Here is a 27,496-nt window from a genome sequence, read left to right on the forward strand (position 1 = left end):
TCTAGAAATATTCTCTTGCCTTCACTTTTCATTACTTTAGAAGGATGCTGATTCCTTATAGAATATTTGTAAAAAAAAAAAAAAAAACCAAAAAACAAAACCTCCTTAAAGTAGTAGTTTCTTATGGAAAGATATGGAATATTTTGAACTCCCCAATAAGGTAGCTCTACTGTTTGTCTAGTATAATTAAATTTTACATTTGCATGGGATATTTGGATATTAAAGGTGTTTCACATCTGTTATTACATTTATCCTCACAGATTAGGCTGTGAAGTTACACTGGTGCTTGTTTCCGCCCCCACTTCGTCAACATTTAACAGATGGTGGAATGAGACACAGGTTATTTAAATGACTTTCTTAGAGTCTTAGAGTTAGGGAGTGCTAGAGCCAAGCCTTGGCATCTGACTGCAGGTCTGTAGCTATTTCTACCAGGCGATAAGCTAGAGAATCTGTAAATTTCAGGTACAGCCAAAATTTGTTCTCAATTATAACTTTGCATGTCGTAATGCATATTTCTTTTACATCTTTCTCATGACTGCATCATGAGTACATCCCATGTGATTGCTAATTAGAGTATATAGCTTCATTTGTGTGGAGCAGCTTACCCAATAATTTTAAGGCTACCTTTGCAGAAAATCTTTTTAAGTTACCAGAACTACAACTTCAACAATAACAAAAAGTTGTAACATCTCTCCTCCAATTTAATTTGTATGGGTCATTAAATTCAAAGTCTAAAATTACTTAATTATACTGTAACACTTTAAATATAAGCCAGAATCAATGACATATGTTGACTGGACCCTGGGAGCTATTTACAGGTCACTGAATTCTTTCTTTCCATGTAATATATATTATGATTTCATATCTCATGCGCTCAGAATTCATGAAAAATAATGCTATTGAACTTCAGTTCTCTAGATTCTTATAGCATGGAACTCCTGGAATCATTTTATAATATTCATATTATATCCATCTGCTTTCTACCTTGAATTTACGCATGCATTTCAAATACAAAGAAAATAGATGAAACTTACAATTTACGAACTTCGTGCAATTCACTGGAGTCGAAGGAAATGGAAATTTCTTAAATGAGAAAGGAAGATGTTCTATGAGAAAAAGAATAAAGTAGTTCATAGACCTTACTGGCCAACTTTGTGAGAAGCCAGTGTACTTAGAAGATTTATTTGGAAACATGTTTTGTTGTTATTTGAAAATGAGATCTGACTTAGAATAAATGGATAATTTGTTTCAAGTATATTATCTGCAAAAAAATAGAGGAAAATGGCAAAGAGAAGGGGAAACAATCCCAAAAGAAGGGATATGTGATGGAAATAGAGGCTCTCAGAATGCTGTTACTGAAAGAAACTGCAGTGATGATTTCGTTTATCACTAAACCAATAGAGGGATTGCCTCCAGCCCATCCTTAAGAATAAGACACCCTCTGCTTGAATTCATCTAGAATTAGTAAGTTACTTTCCTCATGAGATTACCTATGCCTTTGTTTATATAGACCTAGTCTTTCTTATGTGGTTCAAAAACTTCTCCCCCCCCCCGCCCTTTTTTAAATTCTAGAGGAACCATGGACTTAGGTCTTCCCATAGACCTAAGTCTTCCTCTACTGTGACTCCCTTATGTAGTAATAATCTTCCTAAGGCACCTGGGTGGCCAAGTCAGTTGAGCACTTAACTCTTGATTATGGCTTGGGTCATGATCTCAAGGTTTGTGGGATGGAGTCCCATGTAGGGCTCTGCACTGACAGAGTGGAGCCTGCTTGGGACTCTCTCTCTCTCCATCTCTCACTGCCCCTCCCCCATTCGTTCTCGCTCTCTTGCAAAGAAATAAACTTTAAAAATAATAATTTCCTTAATGGTAACCTGCATGACAATAATTTTCTTTGTCTTATCTTCTCCAGTCAAATCTTTCTCAATTTTTCAACCATTGATTTAGAAGCCTAATTCCCAGATGCTACTCATTTTATATTTTTCTGTATGGAATGAAAAGTATTTGTTGAATTTTTAAATAAAAAAAATTTTTTAATGTTTATTTATTTTTGAGAAAGAGAGAGAGAGCACGAGCGGGAGAGGGCAGGGAGAGAGGGAGACACAGAATCCGAAGCAGGCTCCAGGCTCTGAGCTGTCAGCACAGATCCCGACGTGGGGCTTGAACCCCCGAACCATGAGATCATGACCTAAGCCTAAGTGGGACGTAGGGGTCCATCCCAGGGACCGTGAGATCATGACCTGAGCCGAAGTCTGACACTTAGCTGACTGAGCCAGCCAGGTGCCCTGTTGACTTTTTAAATATGGCACCTAGTACTCTAGAGATGTTCTGAAGAAAGGGATAGCTTTATTTTTCTTAGTAATAAAAAAAATTGTGTATGAAAATTTATATCAAGGCAGCCAAGTGATGAGTGCTGAAACAAATTTTATATATTTTATTTTTTTATTAGAAACTAGAGTGTTATATTATTTTTTTGACCGATCATTACAACTTAAAATAACTTATTTTAATATCCCAAATATTAGTAATGTTCCCAAGTCTCATTTATTTTGAGAATTTTATAAATAAGACATCTGAGTCCTTATTTAAATTATTGATTGTCATGACCTGTTGCACCAAATCCAAACCAAACCTTTCTTCATATTAAGAACGTTATATTTGCATCATGCATCAGCATGCCCTTGAGGGCATTATGCTGAGTGCAATAAGTCACACAAAAAGACGCATTTTGTATTATATGACTTACATATGGAATCTAAAAAGAAATAAACAAACTCACAGAGAACAGATTGGTGGTTGCCAGTGGTGGGAGTTGAAGGTAAGGGAAATGGGTGAAGGTGGTCAAAAGGCACAACCTTGCAGTTTGTAAACATAGGATTAGGATCAGTGTTAAGGAAAGGAAGAGATTTTACTCTGCCAACATGATTTATAGGCAGTATATCATTGTGGGTAATAGTGTAGTCCCTGAACTGAAAGCCTAAATTTGAATCCTGATTTCACAAGATGATAGTTGTGACTTTGGACAAGATATTTAACTTCTGGCTCTCTGCTTCCTGACTTATAAAATAGGAATAATAAGTATGCCGAATAAGACTCATCAGAAGGCTGAGTCATTGAATTCCCAAGGGCTCTAGAACACTGCCTGATATATGGGACACATTTAATAAATGTTAGCTATATAATTTTCAAGGGAAAGCATTTCTTCTGAATTAAACAATACAGTCTTTTCTGTAGTTTCTCAGGCCAGTGGAGAGACATGAAGCCATGTAAGGAGATGTTTCTGGAAATGGAATTTATGATTCCTTTGTTCAGGGCCTGAAAAACCAGAGCCTAGATGGAATAGATTGGGTGTTGGTATTTGCCCATCTAAGTCAAGGACAACTTTGTAGAAGTTGTAAATGAATTTTAAGGATATTTACAACAAAAACACATATAGTAGAGTTACTATTCAATGGCAGACATTGTTCACAGAATGTTGTAAAGGTCACTAGCCACATACCTGTGGGAACTCAACTTAGGGGTGGCTTGGAGAGATTGTTTCTTTCCACCATGCTGTGTCTGGAATGACTGAAAAGATATGGGCCATTATGCAGTTGCTGTAGATGCCAGCCAGGAGGCAGCCCTTTTTCAGGGTGGGGTGTGAAGATTACAGACATGATTTGGACTCATATTGAGGAACTGAATCTTTGGTAAACAAAACAAAACAAACCATACGTGTGTGTGTGTGTGTGTGTGTGTGTGTGTGTGTGTGTATTTTTTCCCCAGCAGTTTCACTCATGCCATTATAGATAGTAAGGATATAGAGGGATACCATTGTGAAAAGCTATTTTAACAGGTAGGAAACTTGCAAGAGGATTTATATTTCAAAATGACAGGACCTAAAACTCACATCAAGAAATGTCTTAAAGAAAAAAAGTACAGAGTTGTAGACTATGGAACTATATTAGTCAGAATCTTATCCAAGAAAATAATGGATTTTGGATTTTAAACATCTGGGATTTTTATTCCTCAGTAATAGAACTTTGTACACAGAACAAGTCGTTAAAGTGTTACAGATGAAGACATTCATTTCAGACTAACAAACTCTCTCCCTATTGAAAGAAAAGGATTGCATGTTATTTCACTATTCCTTTTCAGTAATTCAAGCCATTTAATGGCTGAGTTTTATTGTAGTCATAAATTATGCCCTTAGTGTTTGGCGCTTTATAGTATCTTAACATCAAATACTAAAGTTATACAGGTATGTTTGGTTCTAAGATATTCAACTATTTTTCTATATTATGAAACTAAAAATTTCAAGCATTTAGAGATGTAATTTTGAATAGTCACACGGCTTAGATAGTAACATAATCTTTGGGTAATTGTACATTTTGCTGTACTACTGTGTTAATAGTAACCTGTTAGGTTATTTTCACCTTTAGAAACATCTTGCAAAATATTGAGAATGAATTTACCTACTAAACATATTAATTTTGGATTTGGTTATTTTCATAAAAGTTAAATTTAACTACATTACAGGTGGAATACTCGTAATTATGCAATGCCAATTAAAAAAATAAAAGCAACAGTTGCCAACTTTTCTTTCTTCAGTGTTTTACAGCTTGCACTTTTTTCAGCAGATTTGCTGTAGAGCTCAGGCCTAGTGGATACTTACTCAATTCTTTAAGCATTTTTTTTTTGCAGTTCACTATTAAGGAAAAGTAAAGAAAAGATTGACTGAACAGGAATCATCCTGCAAAATTTATTATTCTGTCCTTTCTCTGGACCCTCCCCATTGCCTTCACTTCACACTAATACATAGGTAAAAGAAAACCCCTGTATCTCCTTAATTAGTTATTCTAGGTCATTTTATAGCTTTAAATTAGGACACCAAATAAATTCAGACCAGTTTTAACAACTTAATTAAAAATTGAAGAAAGCCCTGCTATTAATGCAGTGGTAGATGTGTAAGCAATTGCAGGTAGCAGAGCAGAGAAGGTAGTTGATCCAAATAAAGTATTTGAAATGTCCTAGGTGTCCATTTCCTAGTGACCTAAACGAGCCAGTTAACTTCTCCAGAAGTACATTTTGAGAAATTAAAGGAGAAAATGGGGATAGGATGCAGAAGGAAAATAAATAGAGGGGAAATTATATATGCGTGTGTGTACATTATTTGTATTCATATATAGGACTTGTGAATAAAATGGAAGCAGGTCTTATGCCTTAGTATTTCTCAGGGCTCAAGCTCCGCCTCATAGCAATTAAGGCTGTTCATCTTGACTTATAGTATGTAGTAAATTTAGAAGTGACTAATACGATTTTAACCAATCTGTCAAACCTGACAGCGTATGATTAGTTCTCCCTTTGAACTTTCACACTATCAGTTCTCAGTTTCTGAAAACAAATAACAGAAAACATGGACTTTTTGCATAATTTCTCACATTTTATATCTGGTATCCTTTTCTGTATATTATGCCTTTTTTTCTTTTTTCTTTTCTTTTTCTTCTTCTCCTCCTCCTCCTCCTCCTCCTCCTCCTCCTCCTCCTCCCCCTCCTCTTCCTCCCCCTCCCCTCCCACTCTTTCTCACCTTCCCCTCCTTCGCCTCCTTCACACACTATATAAGATCACTGGGTAATGTCTAAAAGATTTTAATTTTTTTTAAGGATATGAACACATATGCTGTCCCAAAGACATAATCATTCACAACAATTTGCTGCAGATCAGCAATTTTTAGAATGTACCAATATATTGATATTAATACAAAGTTTAAAATTATGTGTTTCTGCCCTGTCTTAAGTGACATTTTATTTAATTTGTGGTTCAATAAAACTAGATACTCCATTTGTTGAGTCCATTTCAGTGAACACATTTCCAGAAAATGGGCACTAGTTTGTTTGTTTGTTTTTTTAATATATACTTGTTTATTGTATTAGCACATAAGCAGGGGAGAGGGACAGAGAGAGACAAGGAGAGAATCTTAGGCAGGCTCCATGTTCAGCACAGACCCTGACACAGGACTCGATCCTACTGCCCTGGAATAATGATCTGACTCAAAATCAAGAGTTGGACATTCAACTGACCCAGCAACCTAGGTACCCTGGACACTAAATTTTAAACCAATTTTTTGGAGTTGTTAGTTCATTGCTACCCAAAACGTAGTCTGTGTAGAATACTAGGCCCACTTGGGAGCTTGAGAAACACATAATTTTAGTGCCAACCAAGATCTACTTGTAATGTAAGAAGACCCCTAAGTGATTCCTATGTACATTAAAGTTTGGAAAGCATTGTCCTGCTATATATATAGCATGGCTATGAATGTGGCATTGACAAAATATTCAGTATGAAATGTGGAAAAATGTTCATGAGAGACAGAATTCATGAAAATCTGATAGTAAAATGGTAAAATATGTTGGATAACATCAAAGAAGATGGAATCCTTCATGCACCCCAGTATAAAATATCAAAATATTGACATCCTAGGGTAATTTTATGCCTTTTTTTTAATCTAAGGAAGCTTTTAGATATCTCTTATTTTTAAATAAAATTATCTAATAAAACAATTCTGCAAATAAATGAGGCTTGCTTAAAGAAATTCTATGGATTCCTTTCTAAATACTGTGCTATTTTATCGTAATTGTGGTCATTAATCAACTTCATCAGATAATACCATAATGAGAACATAGGTGGAGCCAAAAGAAAAATATATGCTGCAGGAATGGATTTGTATATTGCCCCATACTGACAGACATAATAAATAGTTGCTTATAGCTGAGCAGTATTTTCTCTTTTACCAAATCTGTGTGTGTGTGTGTGTGTGTGTGTGTGTGTGTGTGCAAGTCTGCAAAGATCCACCTTAAATGAGGTTTCAGATTCCAGATAGTAAAGGCATTGAATTAATAAAAGGCTTATTTAGAAATTATTTACAATATAGATATTAAACTCAAGAATGAAAAACACATGTGCTTTTGGAATTTTTTCATTTGCATATCCTATTCAAACTTCTACAGAGAAAACCAATTTCAAAAGCCATGTTATAAATTTCATACCTGATAAAAACTGGGTCTCCTCTGTTACCCAATGCTTGATTTTCCATTCTGTACACTTCTGTTGACCTTTCGTTTTCTTCTTCTTTCCTGTTTCAGGTCCTGTTGACCATCTTCTCTCTTCATTACCATGGGTGTGAAGGGTCAGAAAGGGCAGATGAAACAAAAATAAATCAATGGTTTTCTTTGCAAATATATCTGACAAAAATGATTTGGTGCAGGGGTTGAGACTCACTGAAATTTTGTTACAACAGTATTTACCATAGAGCAGAATTCAGTGTAAGGTTGATCACCTTTGAAGCCCTTAAACAGAATAGGGTGATAGAGTAAAAATGCCTACCTTGGACATGTAGTTGTATGAATACCATTTATTTTTCCATTTTGTTTTTCATAATCCTCAGCCTGGATAACCAAATAACCAGAAAGTTCCTTTTGTTGTTTTGTTTGTTTTGTTTTTCTTCTTGAGCCAAGGACATTTTCAGGAGGGTATGGCAATTTTATAAGTCATTACAGTTGTCTGTAAATGTAAGGCATTCCTCTCTAGTATCCAAATAACAGATAACAATAGTTCATTAATTTTTCAAACCATTCAGATATCATTTAGTAGGTTAGTTTCATTAACACTATTAGATATATTATAGTCCTTGTGTTAGTGTGTGTGGTTCAACCACAGCATCATTGTTTACTATAGTGTTCTTTTACTCATCATAAACCTCCATATCCAGTATTCTGTGAAGGGTGTAATTGCTTTCTAAAATTTTGAGAAAACTGGTGATTGCCAGTGATGGTTTCCATGAAGAAACAGGAACTTCTTTTGTTGATTCACTATTCACCAAATACTGTTTGTTTAGCAGATGTTTAATTGTTCACATAAATTGGAGACATTCAGCTCTATTTAAAACTGGAGAACCAAGGTGCTAATGAACCGAGAGTAGTTAAATGAGCACTCAAATGCCCTATAGTGATTCCTTACAGAGTTCTCCAGGGAGAATTTGGTTGAGTGTTTAATGCTGGCACATTGAACTCAAACTCAACCTTGGCTAAGGCTCCTTTTAAGTATGCAGTTAAATCTTAAGTCGTATCAGTCCTTCCTTTTAGGTATTTGTATTGCTTCGAAGATTCTGACTTGCTCTGTGTCACTTCTAGCATGAAGAGTATATATGGGTAACAGATGTTAGGAGGTAAAATCTGTGGTTGAAAAATAGAAAGGCAGATAATTGTACCATATGGTATTTGAATCTGTGATGTCGACATCCTTCATGCTGGACTCCATCCTGCCAAGCTAACCAGGCACTGAAGCTGTCCCAAGTGGCAGAAGTCACAGAACTTTACCAGGAAGAGGTATCAACTGACATGTGACCAGTCTGATTGATCTAGATAATAACCCACCAGAGCAGAAATAAGCACATGGTGAAAGACTGATTAAATGGGTAAAGGAAGGGGTTTTTGCTATGGGTAAGTTGGCTGATTACTAGAAGGGGCTTTACCTTAGCACTACATGACATTAAAAACTACATGTCAATAAAAAAAAAAAAAGACATTAAATTTGTACTTAACTGTGAGCAACCTAAACTTATAGTGAGTGAGTATTTTGTCATCAATGCAAAGCCTGTGGGGACTGTATTCACAGTTAGAAATTGCTGGCAATAAACAATAGAAATTCTTCGAAGCATGATTGTTAGTTAGCTGGTGTCCATGGCACAACTGTACTGGTTGATGAGCACTTTTATTTTGATTCTGAACACCTGCGACGCAGTGCCCTCCTGAAATGTTTCAAATAATCCCATGCTATTTCAGTTCAAAGTGGGCAAAGAGGCCATCCTAGCATACCTCAATAGACTTACCTGTCACCCAGCCTGTCCTGCCTCCCATCTTCCCTTCCCTCTTCCTATCTCTCTCTCCCTGGTTGAATAGGTCTGGAAACCTAGAATTGATGAGGGTCCAGAAGCAAGAAATCATAGATCATCCACAGATAGGCAAGATTCCCTTCAAGTTTTCTTCATAAGGCTATAGAAGCTATAGCCTGTACAGTGTTTTCCAACCTCTGGTTGTTAAGAGTTAAGTATAGACATAGCATTTCTTCACAGCCTTGACTTTTAACATAATTCTCTTTTCCTCAAGATCCCTATGTAATCTACTTCACAAAGAGAGAAACAGATATAAATACATACATGGGTTTGTTGCCATATTTGTTTCTTTGTTACAGGGGATTGAGATTGTAGCATAACATGGTAGTAAAGAAACCAGTGTTTGAAGATATAAGAGACCTGAATTCAAATAATAGTATTACAACTTTGTGACCTGGAAGAAGGTATTTAACCTCTGCAAGCTTCAATTTCTTCATCTGTGTACTAGCAATTGTAATACCTAATTCATAATGTTCTTGTAAGGATTTAATAAGATAATGAACATTATTTGCTTACCACAGATCCTGGAATATAGGAAGTACTCAATAGACAGCAATTATTCTATAATGCTACTTTTATAGAGTGCAATAAAGAATAGTTTGTTTTCATTAAAAGTGCATCATAAAATTTTCCGAGTTAACATTTTGAATGACATGAAAATTAAATTGTGAATAATATCCTTCATCAGTAACATTGCACTTGTGTTCTGAAATGCACAATGTGTATATTCTAGTAAGGATTTAATACTGTTATATTTAAGAATATCTCTACCATCATATGATTTTTAAAATTGGGTTCTTTAACATTCTGTCTTCTTCTCAAGTATAAATTGGCTTATATAAAAATTGCTGTGTGATGCAACATGCTTCTTCCAAGGTAAGACATTTCAAACACACCTACTCTAACTAGTCTTTCTCAATGTGAAATCACTTGTATGATAATCAGGTCTCGCAAACAATTGTTTGTTCATTTTTGCATAGGGCAAATAATTCCTTTTGAAATGTGATGGAATGATTCAAAACATATATTGATTTTTTCTTTTCTCTTTTCCATTTTTGTCTTATCCACTCATTCCGAGCAAATAGCAAGGTTTTATCCAAATGGAATAATGAATGAAAAACTCCTATTAAACAATTTTAGTTTGGGCAAATATACCAGTGGGATCAGAAAAGATCTTTCTACTCGTTGTCTACATATATTACATGAAATATGGGTGGTTTGACCAAGGGTCATGGAACATATTTCTCTCTGAATCAGAAATATACTTTTCTTTTTAATCAGTATATAGAATTTAATGTTGTCTTGAATGAGCAGTAGAAAAAAAACAAAGAAAACCAAAAAAACTTGTTCTTCAATTTTTGTGAAGTTGTTTTCATCTTAATTGTGGTGATGAGATAATTGAATGAGAAATGTTGTTTGTCATCTAGTGGATTCTCAAAGTAGTTCTTCTGATTCTTAATCTGAGGACAAGGAAGTACAGGCATAGCATTTACTAGTTGTAATTTCTTATATATTTCGTCATCAAATGTTGGCATTATTCACTAGGTTTTTTTGCAGATTTGGAAGTAAATGATGTCTTTCAAGAGTCTGGGTAATGATTTATATTTGTCAAATTCCTTTCACTTTTGACTATTGTCATTTGGGCAGCATGCCACCAAAACCCTTTCTTCGATTAATCACCTGATACCAATATGCCTTTGAATTTTTAAACCATAATTGGGGACTTACATCTAATCTTTTATTATCTTAGCCTCTATAGGAAGAGACTGGAAAAATACTTTTCTTTTTTATATATTTCTCAAAAACAAAAACAAATTTAGAGAGGCAATAGCAATGCCTCTGTGTGCAGAGTTTGGCCCAGAAGCAACATCTAACCCATTTGTAGAATCAGAGAGGGAATGAGGGAATGACTCTCAGCTGTCCTCACGTGTGGAAGAGCCAGTTGGCTGCTCCCACTCATTGTCTTTTTATTGCAATAAGACCCCTTTTCTCTGGGAGATGTGTGGAACTGATTTTGGCTTGTTTTTTCCTGCCAGGCATTGATCTTTTACCACGCTTCTTACCATGGAGCCATCTCTGCTTCAAATTGAGTAGGCTTTCCACACTCTTCTGAACTTCAGAACTGTAATCAGTTAGCCATCACTGTGTTACCATATGTAAAGTAGCTCTGGAGAACACAAGGAAAAAACATTAGGTTTAGAGATGAAACACTTATCTTCTATTCTGTCTTCTAGAAGAGAGAGATATTCCCAAAATGGGACTTTTTATCTTCTGCTTTCTTATTTTATTTGCAAACTGGGTGAATATTTTCCACCCAGGTGTTTTAACATGACTAGAATATATATGCTACGTCTTGAGGAATCTATAGTATTTCTGTAAGCTAAAGAAGGAAACATGCCTTCTTTCTGGTTGATTAATTACATATGTATCCTCCAATTATTTAAAGAGAGTTGAGGGGTGCCTGCGTGGCTCACTGAGTGAAGTGTCCTACTCTTGGCTTCAGCTCAGGCCATTATCTCATGGTTCATGAATTTGAGCCTCATGTCGGGCTCTGTACTAGCAGTGCAGAGAGAGTCTCTCCCTCTCTCTGCCCACTTGCTCTGTCTCTGTCTCTTTCAAAATAAATAAATGAAAACTAAAAAACAAACAACAACAAAGAATTGAGAACCAACTTTACAAGTAAATAAAATTATCAGCTAGAAATGTGATATGAGCTTCAGTGAAATGCCTCTTTTTCTCAAACAGAATACCTTTGTCATTTTTAAGAGAGCCTAAAATTCTATTCTTCTGAGTTAATCTATTGTTTCTGTAAGTATCTTTTAAAATGCAAATACATTACCTATGTAAGAGATAGCACCTAGTTTACCCAGTTGACTAGCAAAGAACAGGGATCTAAGAAAGTTTAAAAAAAAAAAAACAACAAAAAACATACAAATGTGGAGGGAGGGGAAAAGATGGAGGGGAAAAGGAATTTCTAGACCTTCTGAAAGAGAAAGTGTTGGTGGGAAATGTGATCCAGCAATCAAGCATGTGAAGAATACATGAATGGAGAGAGGAATAAAGAAACACTTAAAACCTCAATAGCGCTGATCTTTTGTAATTAATTAATTTATTTATTGAGCCATCTAAGCTGAGTTCCCTCCATTAGCACTAGGTTTAATGAATAGCAATGCTGAAATGACTCTCCCTAATAAATGATTTCATTTATTTTCTTATCTATTTGCCGGTAAATGGAAGGTCAGAAACCAAGACAGTGAATTGGCTACATAAAGTATTTGTTTCTAAAATTATGAGTAATGGCAACAACACTATAGCTATGTCCATACAGTATTTTTCATTTGCCAGTTTTGGCTGTATTCTAAATGTTTACAGATTCAGTGCAAGGGATTCTATGACTTAACCTCCCTTTGTTGGATTCAGATGCAGACAGTGAGTTGAACTGATAAAAACCAGTTGAGAGATATATTCTAAAGTTAGCAGAACACACACACACACACACACACACAGATCTGTTTTAATATAAGTGTTTCCAGATATGATCCAGAAAGTTTTCAGTATGAGTCTTAACTAGCCATCCATTTATTCATACAGTGGTGTAGACACAGTGGTGACTTTGGTCATAGCAGAATTACTTTAATATGGTACAGTTTTCCTTAGGTGACCAGGCAAGCTTTTCACATATTAAATACATAAATAAAGCTCTTCATGTTAGATGCGAGGAATTTTCCTACACTGAGACTTCTGAAGAGTAAGGACTAAGGAAAAAAGACTTTTTAAACCTTGGAACAACTTATCAAAGCTGAAAAATCTCCTTCCCGAGGGCGTTTAAAAATAGGACAGATGTTAGAGATGGTTTAAGGGTAATGCAGCTGGACAAAATCAATCACCTTTACATCTCTTCCAGTTCTTGAATTTTCACAACAGCCATTTGAAATATGTAAATGCACAAGCCATTACTGGAACCCATCTTACACAGAAATTATTTGAGTGAGTTACTATTAGATTGAGTGCACATGTGTCTTTAGAAGTTCTTATTCATATTCCTGTATCCTCAAGAGTAGTCCTATAGATTACTCTAACAAATGATATCAGTTAATATTATTTTATTTAGAAGTTGAAACTCATAAATCCAATTTTAATTTTCCTTGAAATACTATAAATTTATTTCTCCCATTTAAATTATCAGCTTGTCAGTTGATGTAGCTCACATGCAAAAATAAATTATGCTTGAAAATAACAAAATCCTATGAAATACAGAGTTCCAGGCAAGTTATAGTCCTTCTGTAAAAGTATTATGTGATCCAATATTTAATATTAAATATGTATATGATATTAAATGTGTTTCTATGATATACTAATTTTCCCATGAAATATGGAGAAAATAATGTGGTCCACATACTTTACAGTTTTTATAAGTGGCTATAACTGTTTTGATTTCTCAGCCATGAGAATTAAAACATTATAATGCAATATTTACATTTACTTAATTGCTTAGGAATTCCCTTTAAAAGATGATAGCTTTTAGTATTTCCAACAAACTGGAGCTGATTGTGTGGAGAAGCATTCTTTCAAAATAAAATGATGAAAATGGGGGAATAGTAATGATTAAGCATTTGCAATCAAGGTAATAACATTCCAGAAATCTTAATATGTTTCTTTAAGTGACACTAAAAATTTGTTTTTGAATAATTCTAGGAAAGTTAATTTTTAAGGTAGTTTTCACGATTCTTAGAAATCATGAGCTCTTCAATTTATTAAATAGAAACTCTCTACAAGATTCAGTATTCATAAGGTAAATATTATATGACAGCCTAACAATAGAAATAGTCCTGTATTCTTTATACACACACAGATATATGTGTATGTGTGTATTTTTTAATCAGTATTAGGTTTTATTAGAAGTTGAGTTTCAAGAACTACGATATAATCAAATCTCATTCTTGTATGTGAATAGATAGGTATAATTAAATAATATCCAGAAGTGCATAATTTTTAACATCTAATTCAAAAGCAGCTTACGGTTTTTGGTGACGACTTTATATAACTATTTTTTCCTTGAATTTTACATCCAGTAGTAATCAATATGTTTTTATTCCTACATTCCATTTTATATTGTGTAGTGGGAATAAAATTAAAAATAAATAAATAAATAAATGAAAGGCTTTGTGCCTCAAGAAATTTACGTGAAACTGCATATATTAGTATAGTTCATAAACTATACACAAAACTATACAAGAAACTATATTGAAAAAATGTGATATAAAAAATGTATGAGTTCATAGAAAATGTGGGATCAGTCTCTGTCTCTGTCTCTCTCTCTTTCTCACACACACACACACACACACACACACACACACACCCTCTTAATTTGTATAGTGTTTTCCAAACCATGATTTCATTTGCCTGCTATGATAATCATGTGAGGTAGACCCTATTATGATCCAACTTTTTCAAATGTGAAAGAAGATTCTTGGTGAAATTCAGTGTTTTACTCAGGTTGAGATAACTAATAAATGGCAGACAAAAAACTTAAGAGTTTGGCCTCTAAATTTAATAATTTCTCCATTACATGACGTTATTTTTCACAGAGAAAACTCGAGGGAGAAGCCAGAGTTTGGACTTGAAGCCTTTTGTTGGGTGAAAAAGAGGTGGTTTGCTCTCCAGATGATGACACTGTATACAGAAAATTTCAGAGATTGCAAAATTTTGGAGTATTTTAGGGAGGCGAAGTGAAAGATGACTCTGAAAGAGTAAAAGTACTGAAAATAACTTGTAAATATTAATTAAGTTTCAGTTAGATGATAAAATCAGGTCACAGAGTTTGGTTTTGTTGTTGCCAAAATTAAAAATGACTATGATTTTGCGAGTAGTTATTGGGTGAAAGTGATATTTGTAAAACCTATTCTGAGAATGGATTGATGGTAGAAAAAGATAAATCCTAGACTATAGAAGAAAGTAGAAATCAGTCAGGAGTTAAAACACACCGGACATTCATTCAACAATTGTATATTGAGCCAGGTAGTGTACTAGATGTGAACTAGATGTTTGTGATTTTCAGGGAGAGATGGAGAGAAGTTTATCAAAGAGCATGTGTGATATGCATCCAAGTGTGTTCATGGAATGGTATAAGTAACAACAGCAATAGTGGTGTTAGAGTATGAAAGGCATGACAGATAATTGCCGAAGTATGTCTAAGTGAGAGGAATTCTGGTCTGCTTTTGCAGGATCTTGTTTGCTTCTACTTCACAGTTTAGTGGGGTCGTGGAGACCTTGGGGAAAACAGCCCAGTGGTGTTGGGAGCGGAGGCTGGAGGGAGAAGAAATTGGGAATAATACAGGCATAGTGTATATTTTGAAGAAGTTTAAGAAATAAAAAAAAATAAGAAAGAAAGGATGCCATTTGCAAGAATGTTCAATCAGCAAAATTAACCTTATTCTTGAGTGTAGGCTAAGAAAATTGAATGAGTTATTGGCAGAGGATTTAGAACCATTGGAAAGACAGAAATGGGAAATGCGGCTAAGTGGCAAATCTTTGTAGGACTCAGAAAGTGGGAGGTGATAAAGTATAAGGTGGAGAGGTTAACTTTGGGAGGAGGGTTGATGCTTGTCCTAAGATATGATGATATAGTGATAAGGCAGATATCTGACTGTATCTGCCATTATAGAAGAAAAATTTCTATTCCTTCCCAAAATGTGCTTTCACAATTATCTTTAGTCCAAAAAGACATTTGATGAGGCTTAATATCTTTTTAACCACTATTTTTTTTTTTTACTGAACAGAGTAAGATGTTTATATATAAAAATGATTTTAACATCCAAAACAATACAGACAAGTCAAATTGTCCTTGCATTATCCTAGAAGGCTTGTTTGTAAAATGAGGCTCAGTTTGAAAAATGAAGCCTATTTCAACTAATTGGGTAAAGCTTATAAAAAATTTAAAAATATAAAAACTGTTTTCTTGTGTTTATATGTTTTAAATCCTTCTAATGATAGAGTCTTTCTTTCTTGTAATTAATTGCTATATTTTAAGTTCTGCTACCTTGTTCAGGTCACCTAAAATTGCTGGGAGTCTTTTGAATATGCGTTACTGAACATTGCAGTCATATTCTAAGACTACCATGCTCATTTAAATTTTGAAGCATGTTTGTACTATTTTGAAATTCCTCACATGCTCCCCTCTCATCTCTGTCCTTCTCTCGGATCTACCAAATCCTAATGATTTAGTAACTAAAGAGATAATTCCAGATATATCAGGTAGCTTCCGACCCTGCTCCTTGCTATATCCAGATTATGGTTTCTAGTTGTGGAATGTTTTGAATGTGTAAGGTTTTGTGAGATGAAACATTTAATGCAACATTGACATATTCTTAGGGATTCATGTAGTCCCTATTATCACATTCTTCTTGTGACACAGATCAGTGCGTAGAAGTGGTGATCAGGTTGAGTCTTTTCTTCATTTAAAACATGGACTAAAGGAGCCTCATGGGATAAACACACCTTTACTGCACAAATGATAATTGGAAATCAAAGATGGACTATTCCCTAAAAGCAACAGTACACTAAATACCCATATTGCCTGGTTTCTGGGATAATTTCAGTTAAGGCAGACATTGCTATTTCTTAAACTGCCCCATCTTCTAGGAAGACAACAACAAAATACTGAATTTTTAGTATAGTTTTCCAACTGGAGTATCCCAGCATTAGTCAAAGGGGTTTGAAATACTGATTCCCTCAATTTTGATGTTAATTCCCAAGACCTGGGGCAATGTCTGCAGAAAATTTCTGCTATTTACTTCTGTGTAACTTGCAAATGTTATCATTTTTTTTTAATGTGCTTTGATATGACAATTTGGGAAGAACTGGTTAAGATACAATCCATCCATTTACCAGCTGTCTTACCAGTGTTACTCAATAGTGATAGAAGCTAAGAAAAGAGTATGTTAAAGACAAGGAGGACTATGGTGGCTAGTCTATAAAGAACTACTTAACTCGTTCTTTATTCCAAACATTTGTTTTTTTTTTTTCCCTGCATGTTACCACTGGGAAGAAGCTAATAGTTTTGTATGTTGCTTTCGAAAAATTCAAACTTTTTTTGTTTTCTCAAAATCTGTAAGTGGCAGATCCTCTCTTGTGAACACCATATGTGCACTTCATTCCTTCTATCATGTTTATCTGTTACCTGACAATTTTAAGAATGAAAAACATACTTTGATTAGAGCCAAAACATGTATCACTTTAAAAATCTTGCTTTTAATAAGAACTACTGAGTCATCTTCAGTCTTTATAAAATTTCTAAAGTCTCCCAGGTTTGAGGTGTTATTTCTGTGGGCTATTTCTGGAATTTTTACAGAGAGATCTAAATATATCTGGCCTAAACACTACTTTGACATTCATGCAAAGATGCATTTTCTCAAAATTTTTAAGAATCAGCCAATTAATTTTAAAAAGGACTGCATTATGACTGTTGGTCATAGAAATTTATAGCCTTTCAAAATGAATTTATATTTTTCAAGTTTATTTATAAAGTGAATTTATGTTAACCTTATAAATTTAAGATTTAATACTAGAAACTCACTGAAGAGTTTTACTTTTATTCATAAAGTTTGGACTTAAATTTGTGTAATTTTGATTATATATGTGTGTGTATGCATATATATATGTGTGTGTGTGTGTGTGTATATATATATATATATACATGGAAATGTTTATTTTTTTTTTTTTAAATATTGACATTCAAGTTACAGAGACATGTTACAGTAAGAGGAGTTGTGTATTTTGAAGTGACAGGTATTTGACAAAACTAATAGCTTTGTATGGCACTGATTGTATAAATACAAATGAAAAAACACAAGGAAACCATTTAGTGACAATATTTCATCTAGTGAAGCAACATCATAACAATTTATTTACATCCCCCACATGCAAAAGGTTGAAAGCTATTTTAGCATCAAACAAAATCACATATACCTATAATTCATTTTGAGAAGATATTCCAAAACATATCTTACTTTTGGCAAGTACAGCCTTTTTTTTTTTTTCCCCCTTTTGGGACTTGCAGTATAAAAAGGATGTTATGAGATAGAAGTGTTTACTAAAAGGCAACTCACCTTCTTGGAACATTCTTTACTTAACTATGATAAAGCAAACACTTTGTTAATGTTTGCCAGGAAAAATGCTAAGAGCTTTGGATATAATCCCTACAACAACCTGATGAAGCATAAAGAAGGTACATAATTTGTTCAACTTCTTATTTATAAGTGATGGGACCAAGAATCTGCTCCAGAGTCTATTAACAACTCCACTCTGCTGCATTTATTTACATGATTAACACATGTTGAAATCCAATTCTGAGCCTGCATCTCACAAAACTCACAAAGCTCAGTGTTATGCTTTCAATAACTTTTGACATTCATAACAAGCCTACAAGGTAAACTCAGGTGATCGTATTATTTGCACATGAGAAAACTAATGCTTAGTTGATTTAATAAATTAGCATCCCATGGGTATTAACATAGCTGTGATTAAATTCTAAGTGTGCCTGACTGTAGAATCTGGGCTGTTGTAATAATCAGTGTCAAATTAACATATGATTGCAGTCATATGGTATGACAGTACTCTGGATTTAGGGGAGCTGGGCAAGATTAAGAATCATCATGGGGAATTTGGAGAGTGCCTATTGAAGAAGTCTAGATAGGATTTGGGAATTAGCAACCTGAAATTTAGATATAGCAGTGTGCTATTTGGATGTTTGATGATAATTTGGAATTAGTGAGCTTCAAAAAGGCTTGACATTCCTACCCAAGTGTGTTAAAAACACAAAGGGTGATCATATAATGTACTCTTATCATCAGTAGGGGAAATCAATGAGTAAACTGTTTATGATAGCCTTTCCACTCCTTAGTAAATTCTACTGTATTATAACTGCTCAGTAAATATTTTTTAAACAAAAGAACCCATATATAAATAAGCACATAACTAGTGGTTCTTCATAGAGAACAGATTAAAATGAAGTATTTTTTTGGATTGACACAACTTTATTAAATTCCACTAAAATATTTTTGTTCATGTTACCTGATTTGATTATAACAAGAGCTCTGCCAAGGAGTTGCCATTGTCCATATTTCATAGTTGAGGAAATTGAGACTTACAGGGTTTAAGTACTTTGGCCACTTAATCTCAAGATAAGAGATAGATCAGTGACTCAAACAAACTCTCAGACTTTAAATCTATGCCACTTTAAGGTTGAAAAGAAAATCTGTGTCTTCAATGCATTATTAAAAGTAATTTTCTATCCTATGCAATTTGAAGAATTAGGTGTTTAATCACATGTTCTGATGTTGGTGTCTCAGAGTCAGAGCTGCCTTCTCTTAGTATTTACTATAGTTTTGTAAATTAAGGGTAATGATTTCATTTTCAATGTTTATTTTTGAGAGAGAGGGCATGAGCACGGGAAGGTCAGAGAAAGAGGGGAGAGAGGGTACCAAGCAGGCTCTATGCTGTCAGCGCAGAGCTGGATGAGGGATTCGAAACCACGAACCATGAGCCCAAACCAAGAGTGGATCATTTAAGTGACTGAGCCACCCAGGCGCCCCCAAGTAAATAATTTCTTGTGCTTAATAGTTTTAGTATTGAGCGCCAAGCTAACCCAATTTTGCCTTTTTTTCAGGTCCCGAAGAAGTAGATATCAAGTGCCCCTTGAATCACATCGCTTGCCTTGGTGCCAACAAATGCATTCATTTATCCCGACTATGCAATGGTGTCTTGGACTGCTCAGATGGGTATGATGAAGGGCTGCACTGTCAGGGTGAGTCCGTCTGTGGAATGATGCAACCACAATATTCAATTTTTCATAGTTTAATGAAAGTCAAAAGAGAACCTATGCCTGCCTTTCCTTTCACCCATAACTGTATCAGTTATTGAGAAAGGAAGAATTATATTGCCAGACACAATATGCATTTCTACCCTGCAACTGTTGTGCTTTATTTAAAAATGCCATTAGAAGAAGAAATACATTTGGGCTTTGAAGTTGGACTCTGAAACAATTACAGATTTCATAGGAAACAGTATTTTTGAGCAAAAGACAAATAAGAAGTCTTTGTCACACAGTGTCATAAGCTTATTTCTTTGAACATTTGCTTAAACAAAGAGTATTTCAAGTAAAACTTCTATAACCAAATACTTCAGTATGATGTGTTTATGGGAATTTTTCCTTAATATTACCTCCATGAAGTTATACACACTTTCTTGTAATATTCTTTTTTTTTCTTAAAAAAATTTTTTTTACATTTATTTGTTTTTGAGAGACAGAGACAGAGCACAAGTCGGGGAGGGGCAGAGAGAGAAGGAGACACAGAATCCAAATCAGGCTCCAGGCTCTGAGCTGTCAGCACAGAGCCCGAAGAGGGGCTCAAACTCACAAACCATGAGATCATGACCTGAGCTGAAGTCAGACACTTAACCAATTGAGCCACCCAGGCGCCCCTATTCTTTCTTTTTAAAAAAAATCAATATCTATGTTCTAGAGCAGTCATAGTTTTACTTCTATATTAATGATGGGATGAAGAAATAATTAAGATCTCAAAGTTAACAAAAAGTTAATCAGAACTGGCACATTCTCATAAAACTGGTAGGGGAAATGAAGTGTGAAAAAAAAAAAAAAAAAAAAAGAAAAAGAAAAACTTGAGGATTAAGGTAAGGACCCAAATCTGGAAACAGAATTGAGGTATCAGTCAAGTAAATTTGGGTCCAAGGTGAAGCCAGGAAAGAAACCACTGAATCAGACATCTCTCAGATTTCTACTAGCTGAGCTAACAAAAAGGATATGTATTGAAGCTAAGATGCCAAAGGGTAAGTAACTTGTCCTTCGTGTAGAGGTCAGTAAGACAATAAGGCATAGAAGGAGATATAGAAATCTGGAGATGCATGTCTGATCTCTGACCAGAGTCACACAAACTAATTATTGCCATGTGCAAAAACGATCTAGGTCATGAAAAGTCCCAGTTTTGCAGGAGGCACTCTATAACTATATGTGAGCAAATTGTTCAAAGTCAGCTACTGCTTTTTAAAACATTGTGTAGTCAGCAATGTACAGGCCAAACAAAACTTGTTTGAAGACTGGTTTCCAGTCTCCTACTGCTGGACTGAATGAAGGAACTGGATTTAATACCAGAGATAGAGAGATACACTGGAAAAAAGAGTAAATCTTAGAAAGGTAGTCCTTTTTTAAGGACCAGTTCTAACATTGGTGAGAATGTTGAGAGACCATAGATGAACTGAGTCACTAGGTCTTTCCATCATTCAAAAGGGGAATTGCTCTGGCTCTGTGGACAGATTCATATTAAGAAGTTAAAGGTCTTCCTTCTTTGGCTGAGTTTCATTTCCTAGCCTGAATTCTGACAGGGTCATAGAAAGAACCAGAAGATTGTTAGTTTTAGTTATGAACACATGTGTAACAGTAATTAAGAAGAAACTTTTTTAATTTAAAGGCTTTGTGACATGTATTATTTTTTTATAATTGGATATTAAAAAGAATGATACTAGCAGGAAAAGTAAGGTATGGAATTATAAAATGATAGGAGTTAAAGAGTTTAATTTTCTTTTCAGAAATTAATTATATTTTCTATAGCCTAATTCTATCCACTTCAGTTGTAATTCAGGCTTCCTATTACATGAAAAAAAAAAAAAAAAAACCTTTCAGATAGGCATGTGTGACTAAGCTTCTAAAAGAGTGAAATCAACACATTGCCAGATCCTTTCACAGAAGTGGTTATACAAATTGGAATATCTCAAACATATCTCAGTGCTGTGAATCACATGAAAATATTTCTGAATTTTCTAATAAAATTTAGAATTGTGCTCCAAAGCACAACTTTATAAGGAATATGTTAATAGTAAAACAGGGGATTCAAGTAAATACAAAGTATTGGAATAAAAACAGTATTAAATTTATTCTGATCTTTGAAAAAGCTGAATGTATACTTTAGACTGAGAGACATTTAGAGTATATAACTGTTTATGTTTCAGTCTTGTTTCTGTTCTAATACAGGTCTCTAACAGTTCCAACTTTCACATCTTTGTCATTAGTAATATATTTTTTTTCATTTTGTCAGTAGGAGGCTGATTGTACAATTTTGGCCTTTTAAATATTTCTGGATTTCACCAGAAAAAAGTGTTTTATAATGCCTAAGTAATTTGTTGTGACATGAGTTGGACTTAGAAATAACAAGAAGTGTTAAGTGGATTTATGCTTGCTATTTACCTTACTAAAGGGTGTATCTTCAACCTTTCTCCTAATTTTAAGTCGCAACCAATGAAAAATTGTTTTCTGATGAGTTAATTAGGCATCAGACTGTCAGGTTTCTGAAGAACTTTCTCATCTATAGACACATAATAAAGAAGAAACCAGATTAATTCAAACATGGCATTGATTTTTAGAGATGCTTTTCTTTTGCAGAACAGTTTTGGCTAAATCACTTTCTCCCTCTAATTCCATTTCTCTTTTTGTTGCGTTCTAAGCACATACTCTAAATTAAGTATTTATACATGAAGCCAAAGACATGAATCAAAGATGGCTATGTCTTTTTTTGTCTAATAAAGGATCCAAAACACACTTGGTGGTATATTTGTATCCCTTATGAAAATTAGTAAGGGGAAAAGTTTAACAATTTGGAGGTGATATTCTGGTCTTGGAAATGTTTTTGTATCAACCGAGTTGTTTTCTGAATGTTTCCTAGAAAAAAATCAATTTCTTCCTGGTGAGGGTAATGAAAAGATATCTATTACTAATGATTTTCTATAACACTGGTATTTTAATCTCCATAATTTAGCTTCATTTGAAGAAAGAAATATGGATTTTTTATATGGGTGTATTTATATACAGGAATGTACTTGTAAAACTTTTACAATGAGAGTGCTCAAAATCACCACATCGAATTTTAGAGAATTTCATCTCTTCCTACATAGTATTTCATATTGGTAACAATATCACTATATCTAAATTGCATGAGCAATAAAAACACATTCTATACAGTATAAGCTTTCTCAGTACAGGATACTTCCACAAAAATCCCAAAACCATGCACAGAAGGGAACAAATTCAACTAATAGATATCAGATTGACTGAACTATATCAAAACGCTATTTTAAAATTTGACAATCTTAAGGTAATTATGTTAACATTTCAAGTAGCCATGCACAGGAGAGGCCCTCTTTTTATTCACAGTCCTGGTTAGAGTGCATTTGCAGTGCAAAATGACCAAACATTTCAACGTACAAGGGAACAACGGTTTCTGTGGCACTATCTGCTTTTACACGATTAAAAGAATATGGGAACTCTTCCTGTTCCTGTAAAAAGAGATTCTGTCTTCTGTGTCTCAATAAAACGTGATTATGTAATCTATGTGATTGTATTCCAGCAAACATCCCAATGTCCTTTTAAATTTGAGAAGATAAAGTGTGCGAGGAGTTTACTAAAACTGATTAGGGAATGGAACCCGCTGACATCTGAAGAGCTCACCACCCAAACATACAAATATGCACACATAAACACATACTGTTCTTTTTTTATTTCTCTCTTCTATTCTGAACCTGTTCCTACATAATTCTGAATGTATAATATATTCACTTAGTGTATTTGATATGAAGCTTAAGGAAGAATAAGATTCTCTTGTATATCGCCCAACTCCTTAAATAATGCATATTCAGAATTCTTAACATTCCATTTTTTTTACTTGCCAGTTAGAATAGAATTTTCTTAATATGTGGAATTATAATTTTCTCCATCCACCCACAATCTATTCTAATGTATTTATTTTGGATTCCATAATTCTAATGTATTTATTCGAACACCTTTTGGATACTAATACTACTTTATATTTAAAAATTTACACAGCTTTTTCTTTTATATTACTATTCTTAAAAATCTTAGGAGAAAGTACTTAAAAACCCTGAAAGTAATTTACAAATTAGCCTTCTCAAAATGGACTGAGGTAAATTGAAAATCTTATTATCTGTAATGAGTCACCACAGGAAAATTAGTAATCCATAACAGTTAAATCTCATATATTCTAATTATTCAGAAATTAATCCAGATCAATTAATTAGGTGTCATTAATAGATTTGACAAAATTAAGTGTAATAAATTTAGTTGAAAATGTTAAGAATTCTTAGCTCAAATGTTCAGGATTATATTTTTCATTCTTCAAGAAAAGAAATGTTTTATCTTGGGTGATGTTTTGTTAGTCATTACAACACTGGTTTCAGATGGGCACAGGATTAACCTGTACCCAGAAGGAAGGAAAGAAACAGGTTGCTGAAGCTGAGGAAGAAGACAAATAAATTTGGAGCACTTCATTGTTGTTTTTACTTACACTTTATTGTGTCAGTGAATCTTACCTATTCCCATTTTAAAAGTTCCTACTGAAAAATATTTCCAATCTCTTTTCTAAATTAAATGGGCCTATCACACTAGAGAAGGGAATTTCAGCATGCAGAATCTAAAAGCAAAGGTACAGAGGACAGGTACAATTGCAAGCAATGTTAGAGGAAGTACATCTGTCAGCAACATAAAGCTTAAGGCACATGGAGGGAAACTTCACCAGTGTGTTTTCAACTCACTTGAAACATTGATGGGCTGAGAGCTAGAAAACAAACAGCGGTAATTACCCAGGAGGAACAGGGTTTGTGTGCTCAGACCACTTTTGATTGTGAAAGTTTGTGCAACTTAAAAGTAGATCCTGCTGTATTCTTTTCTTTGTCTTGAGTTGTGCTAAGGTGATCAGGTAGTCTCAAATCTTTTTCAAGTGTAAGCATTTTCTAAGCAATTAGTTTCAGTAATTGAGTTAGTTTAGTGAAAGGCTATGACCCTTACCACTGGTTGATTTCAGGGCCAAATTAATGTGTTTTAGAAACAGCAATAATTCTTAGCAAGTGTAGGACTTCTACAAGTGTATCATCCTTTTGTAAAGCCATTATAGATATTGTCTGTATTGACAAATGACATCTGTATGAAAATTAGGATGGTATACTTGAAGACAATTCTAAATATATGTATGTGTATATATGTGTGTGTATTATATATATATATATATATATATATATATAAAAATGTATATTCATTTTCAGTCTTAGTTTTATAAATTCTGTTTAATTAGAAATAGATTGTTGTACAGATATCTAACTTCTTAACACTGATTTATTCGAAGTGACTGCTTAACTAATCCTGCTCAAGAGACTTGGAGTCCAAATTTCTACTGGTTGTTTGAATATGTCGACTTCTACCGACAGCTAACTAGCTGAATGACTACCTGTGGGAAAAATATGATTAATTTGGCTCTGTATCATAGCTCAGAATGTGGAAGGATAATCTAAAGTAGTTTACTGTTTGCTCGAAGTGAATCTTTTTGTAGTGGATTTACATCTTTGATTAGTGTTAATATTCTATTAATTCGTGTTCTCTGGCCTCAAACAGACCTATTTTTAAGAATAACTGCAAACAAGATTTTGCAAAATTAAAAATGTCAGATAAGCATACTAATAGCTTAAAAATGATCGAACATTGAAGGATCTGTCTTAAAGATATTCTTTATTAAAACATCATCTCAATCTATATCTTTCTTCTTGATAGATGGTGGTTTAAAACTAACTTACCATCCAAATTTTCTTCTATAGTCTTTTTTTGTGGCAAGAATCCTGGCACATTATGGACTTTTAATTGCTGCTGAATTATACTCTATTTCCAGTTGATTTTGGTTTTAAATAGATGCAAGTCAAAACCACATATCCGCAACATACACTCTACTAGATTATTTATTCTGTTTGTTAGCCTAACATCTGTAGGAGAAGAAGTAGCAATTGCTTTGGTATAGAGATTTACTACTTAGTTGGAAACAACTCCTGTTATGCCTGTTACTGAGACATGCCAACCCCTTACATAGAAGGGCTGTGAAAAACCACAAAAAAAAGCCAGAGAACTCACCTTTACCAACTCTACCACCAGTAATCACTCCCCAACAGAAGAGACTTGTTAATAATTCTACCAATTTTGGGATTGTTAATTTATATGAATATTCATGGACACTGGGACTCATCTATCTGGATCTCTCCCTCACAGTTCTCTCCCTGATATGATGGAAAACGAAGAATAGTTTGTAAGAAATAATAATGAGTATGAGGCCAAAATGAACTTTTTAAAAGTGCCAAAATAAGCACAGTAAGGTTTTCCCTATATTCAATTCATTAATTCACTTCAGTAAACTTTTCTTGAGCACAGACATCATTCTAAACACTTACCTAAGCACTGAAGATATAGAAAATCCTATTTTCTGCCTTCGTGGAATTCACATGTCGTAATGGAGGTATGTAAAAATTGATAAGGAAGAATAAAACAAAGAGCATCTAATTCTACTTGAGGTGATGCAAGAAAATTCCCCTGAGATAGCTGATGGTTGACCTGCATCTCACTCTAGGAGTTTGATAGGCAAATGAGGGAAGGAAGAACACTTCAAAAGTCAAGAACTATATGTAAAGTGACACAAGTGCATAAGAAAACATTGTACACTCCAGAGAACTCTAAAGTTTTTTGATAAGTTTCATGCAGAGGGTTCTGAGTGGTGAGGGATGCATTTGAAGCTTTAAAAGAAAAAGTTCTTGGTGTTAGACCTGGAGGGGTTACATTAGAATAAGGATACAGTATGACCTACTTAAAATGCATTGAATAAAACTATAGAGAGGAAGAGAGTGGAAAATGATTCTAGGATGTATTCTCAGTATTATACAGGTGTTGTATGATATTTTACTATTAAGCATAAGAAGATTAGAACTGTTGCATATATGTAGCAGGTTCTGTGATTTATTCTTAGAAGGTTAATATGTACATTATTACAATCATAAAACTTTGAGCTAAAGGGTCATATCTGTTACATTGATCAGCTCCCAAAACAAGGCATGTTAAGTGTTACTCTTTAATGTATCACCTTCATGTAACTAAAAGGCAAAATAAATGACAGGGGAACCATATGAAGTGAACTCCTTTTCAGATGAAAGTTAGGAATTTGGAACATGTGTTTACTATTTTAAGCAACCAGAATCCTATCTTTAGCAAGCTACGAAACTACCAACTTAGTTTATATCTAAGTTTTGCCCTCTTGTATCTTAACTGTGGGACATATAAGACTGTTTCAGTATTATTCAAAAGTATATAACAAACGGTCACTCAGCTCTCCACTAAACCTCAAAGGGGAGGCCAATCTCCCATAATTCACTTTTTAGTTTTTGACACAAGCAGCTTTATACTTTAAAAATAAGGAATTAAAGCAGGTAGCTGAGGTTGACTGACATCCCCAGGAGTCACACAGAAAACCAGTGTGAGAGCAGAGTTTCAACACTGGGACCTTAAGTTCTCATTCTCCAATTTTGATTACTGAGCCTTAACATACCAACTCAGAGAAATGCACAAAATCGTTATGCTTCCGCATCCTTTCTGACCCATTCTTAAAGCCACAAGATGGCTTGTAGAATATCAACTGAAAAACACTTTGAGCTAACTATATGTTCCCTGTCAGTTTTATT

General features: G+C 34.2%; 1 protein-coding gene across 4 annotated transcripts in view; it reads left to right on the forward strand.

Annotated features, from left to right (window-relative positions):
* Positions 1 to 27,496, forward strand: part of LRP1B (LDL receptor related protein 1B) — a 1,871,086-nt gene that overhangs the window by 654,537 nt on the left and 1,189,053 nt on the right. For all 4 annotated transcript variants that reach the window (XM_053909160.1, XM_053909154.1, XM_053909157.1 and 1 more), the window contains exon 3: positions 19,596 to 19,733. In XM_053909160.1, the coding sequence (XP_053765135.1) occupies positions 19,596 to 19,733 (138 nt within the window). The remainder of the gene's footprint in view (positions 1 to 19,595; positions 19,734 to 27,496) is intronic.

The sequence above is a fragment of the Panthera pardus genome, unplaced genomic scaffold (genome assembly GCF_024362965.1).
Source record: "Panthera pardus isolate Hobbes unplaced genomic scaffold, ASM2436296v1 HiC_scaffold_10, whole genome shotgun sequence".
Lineage (NCBI taxonomy): Eukaryota > Metazoa > Chordata > Mammalia > Carnivora > Felidae > Panthera > Panthera pardus.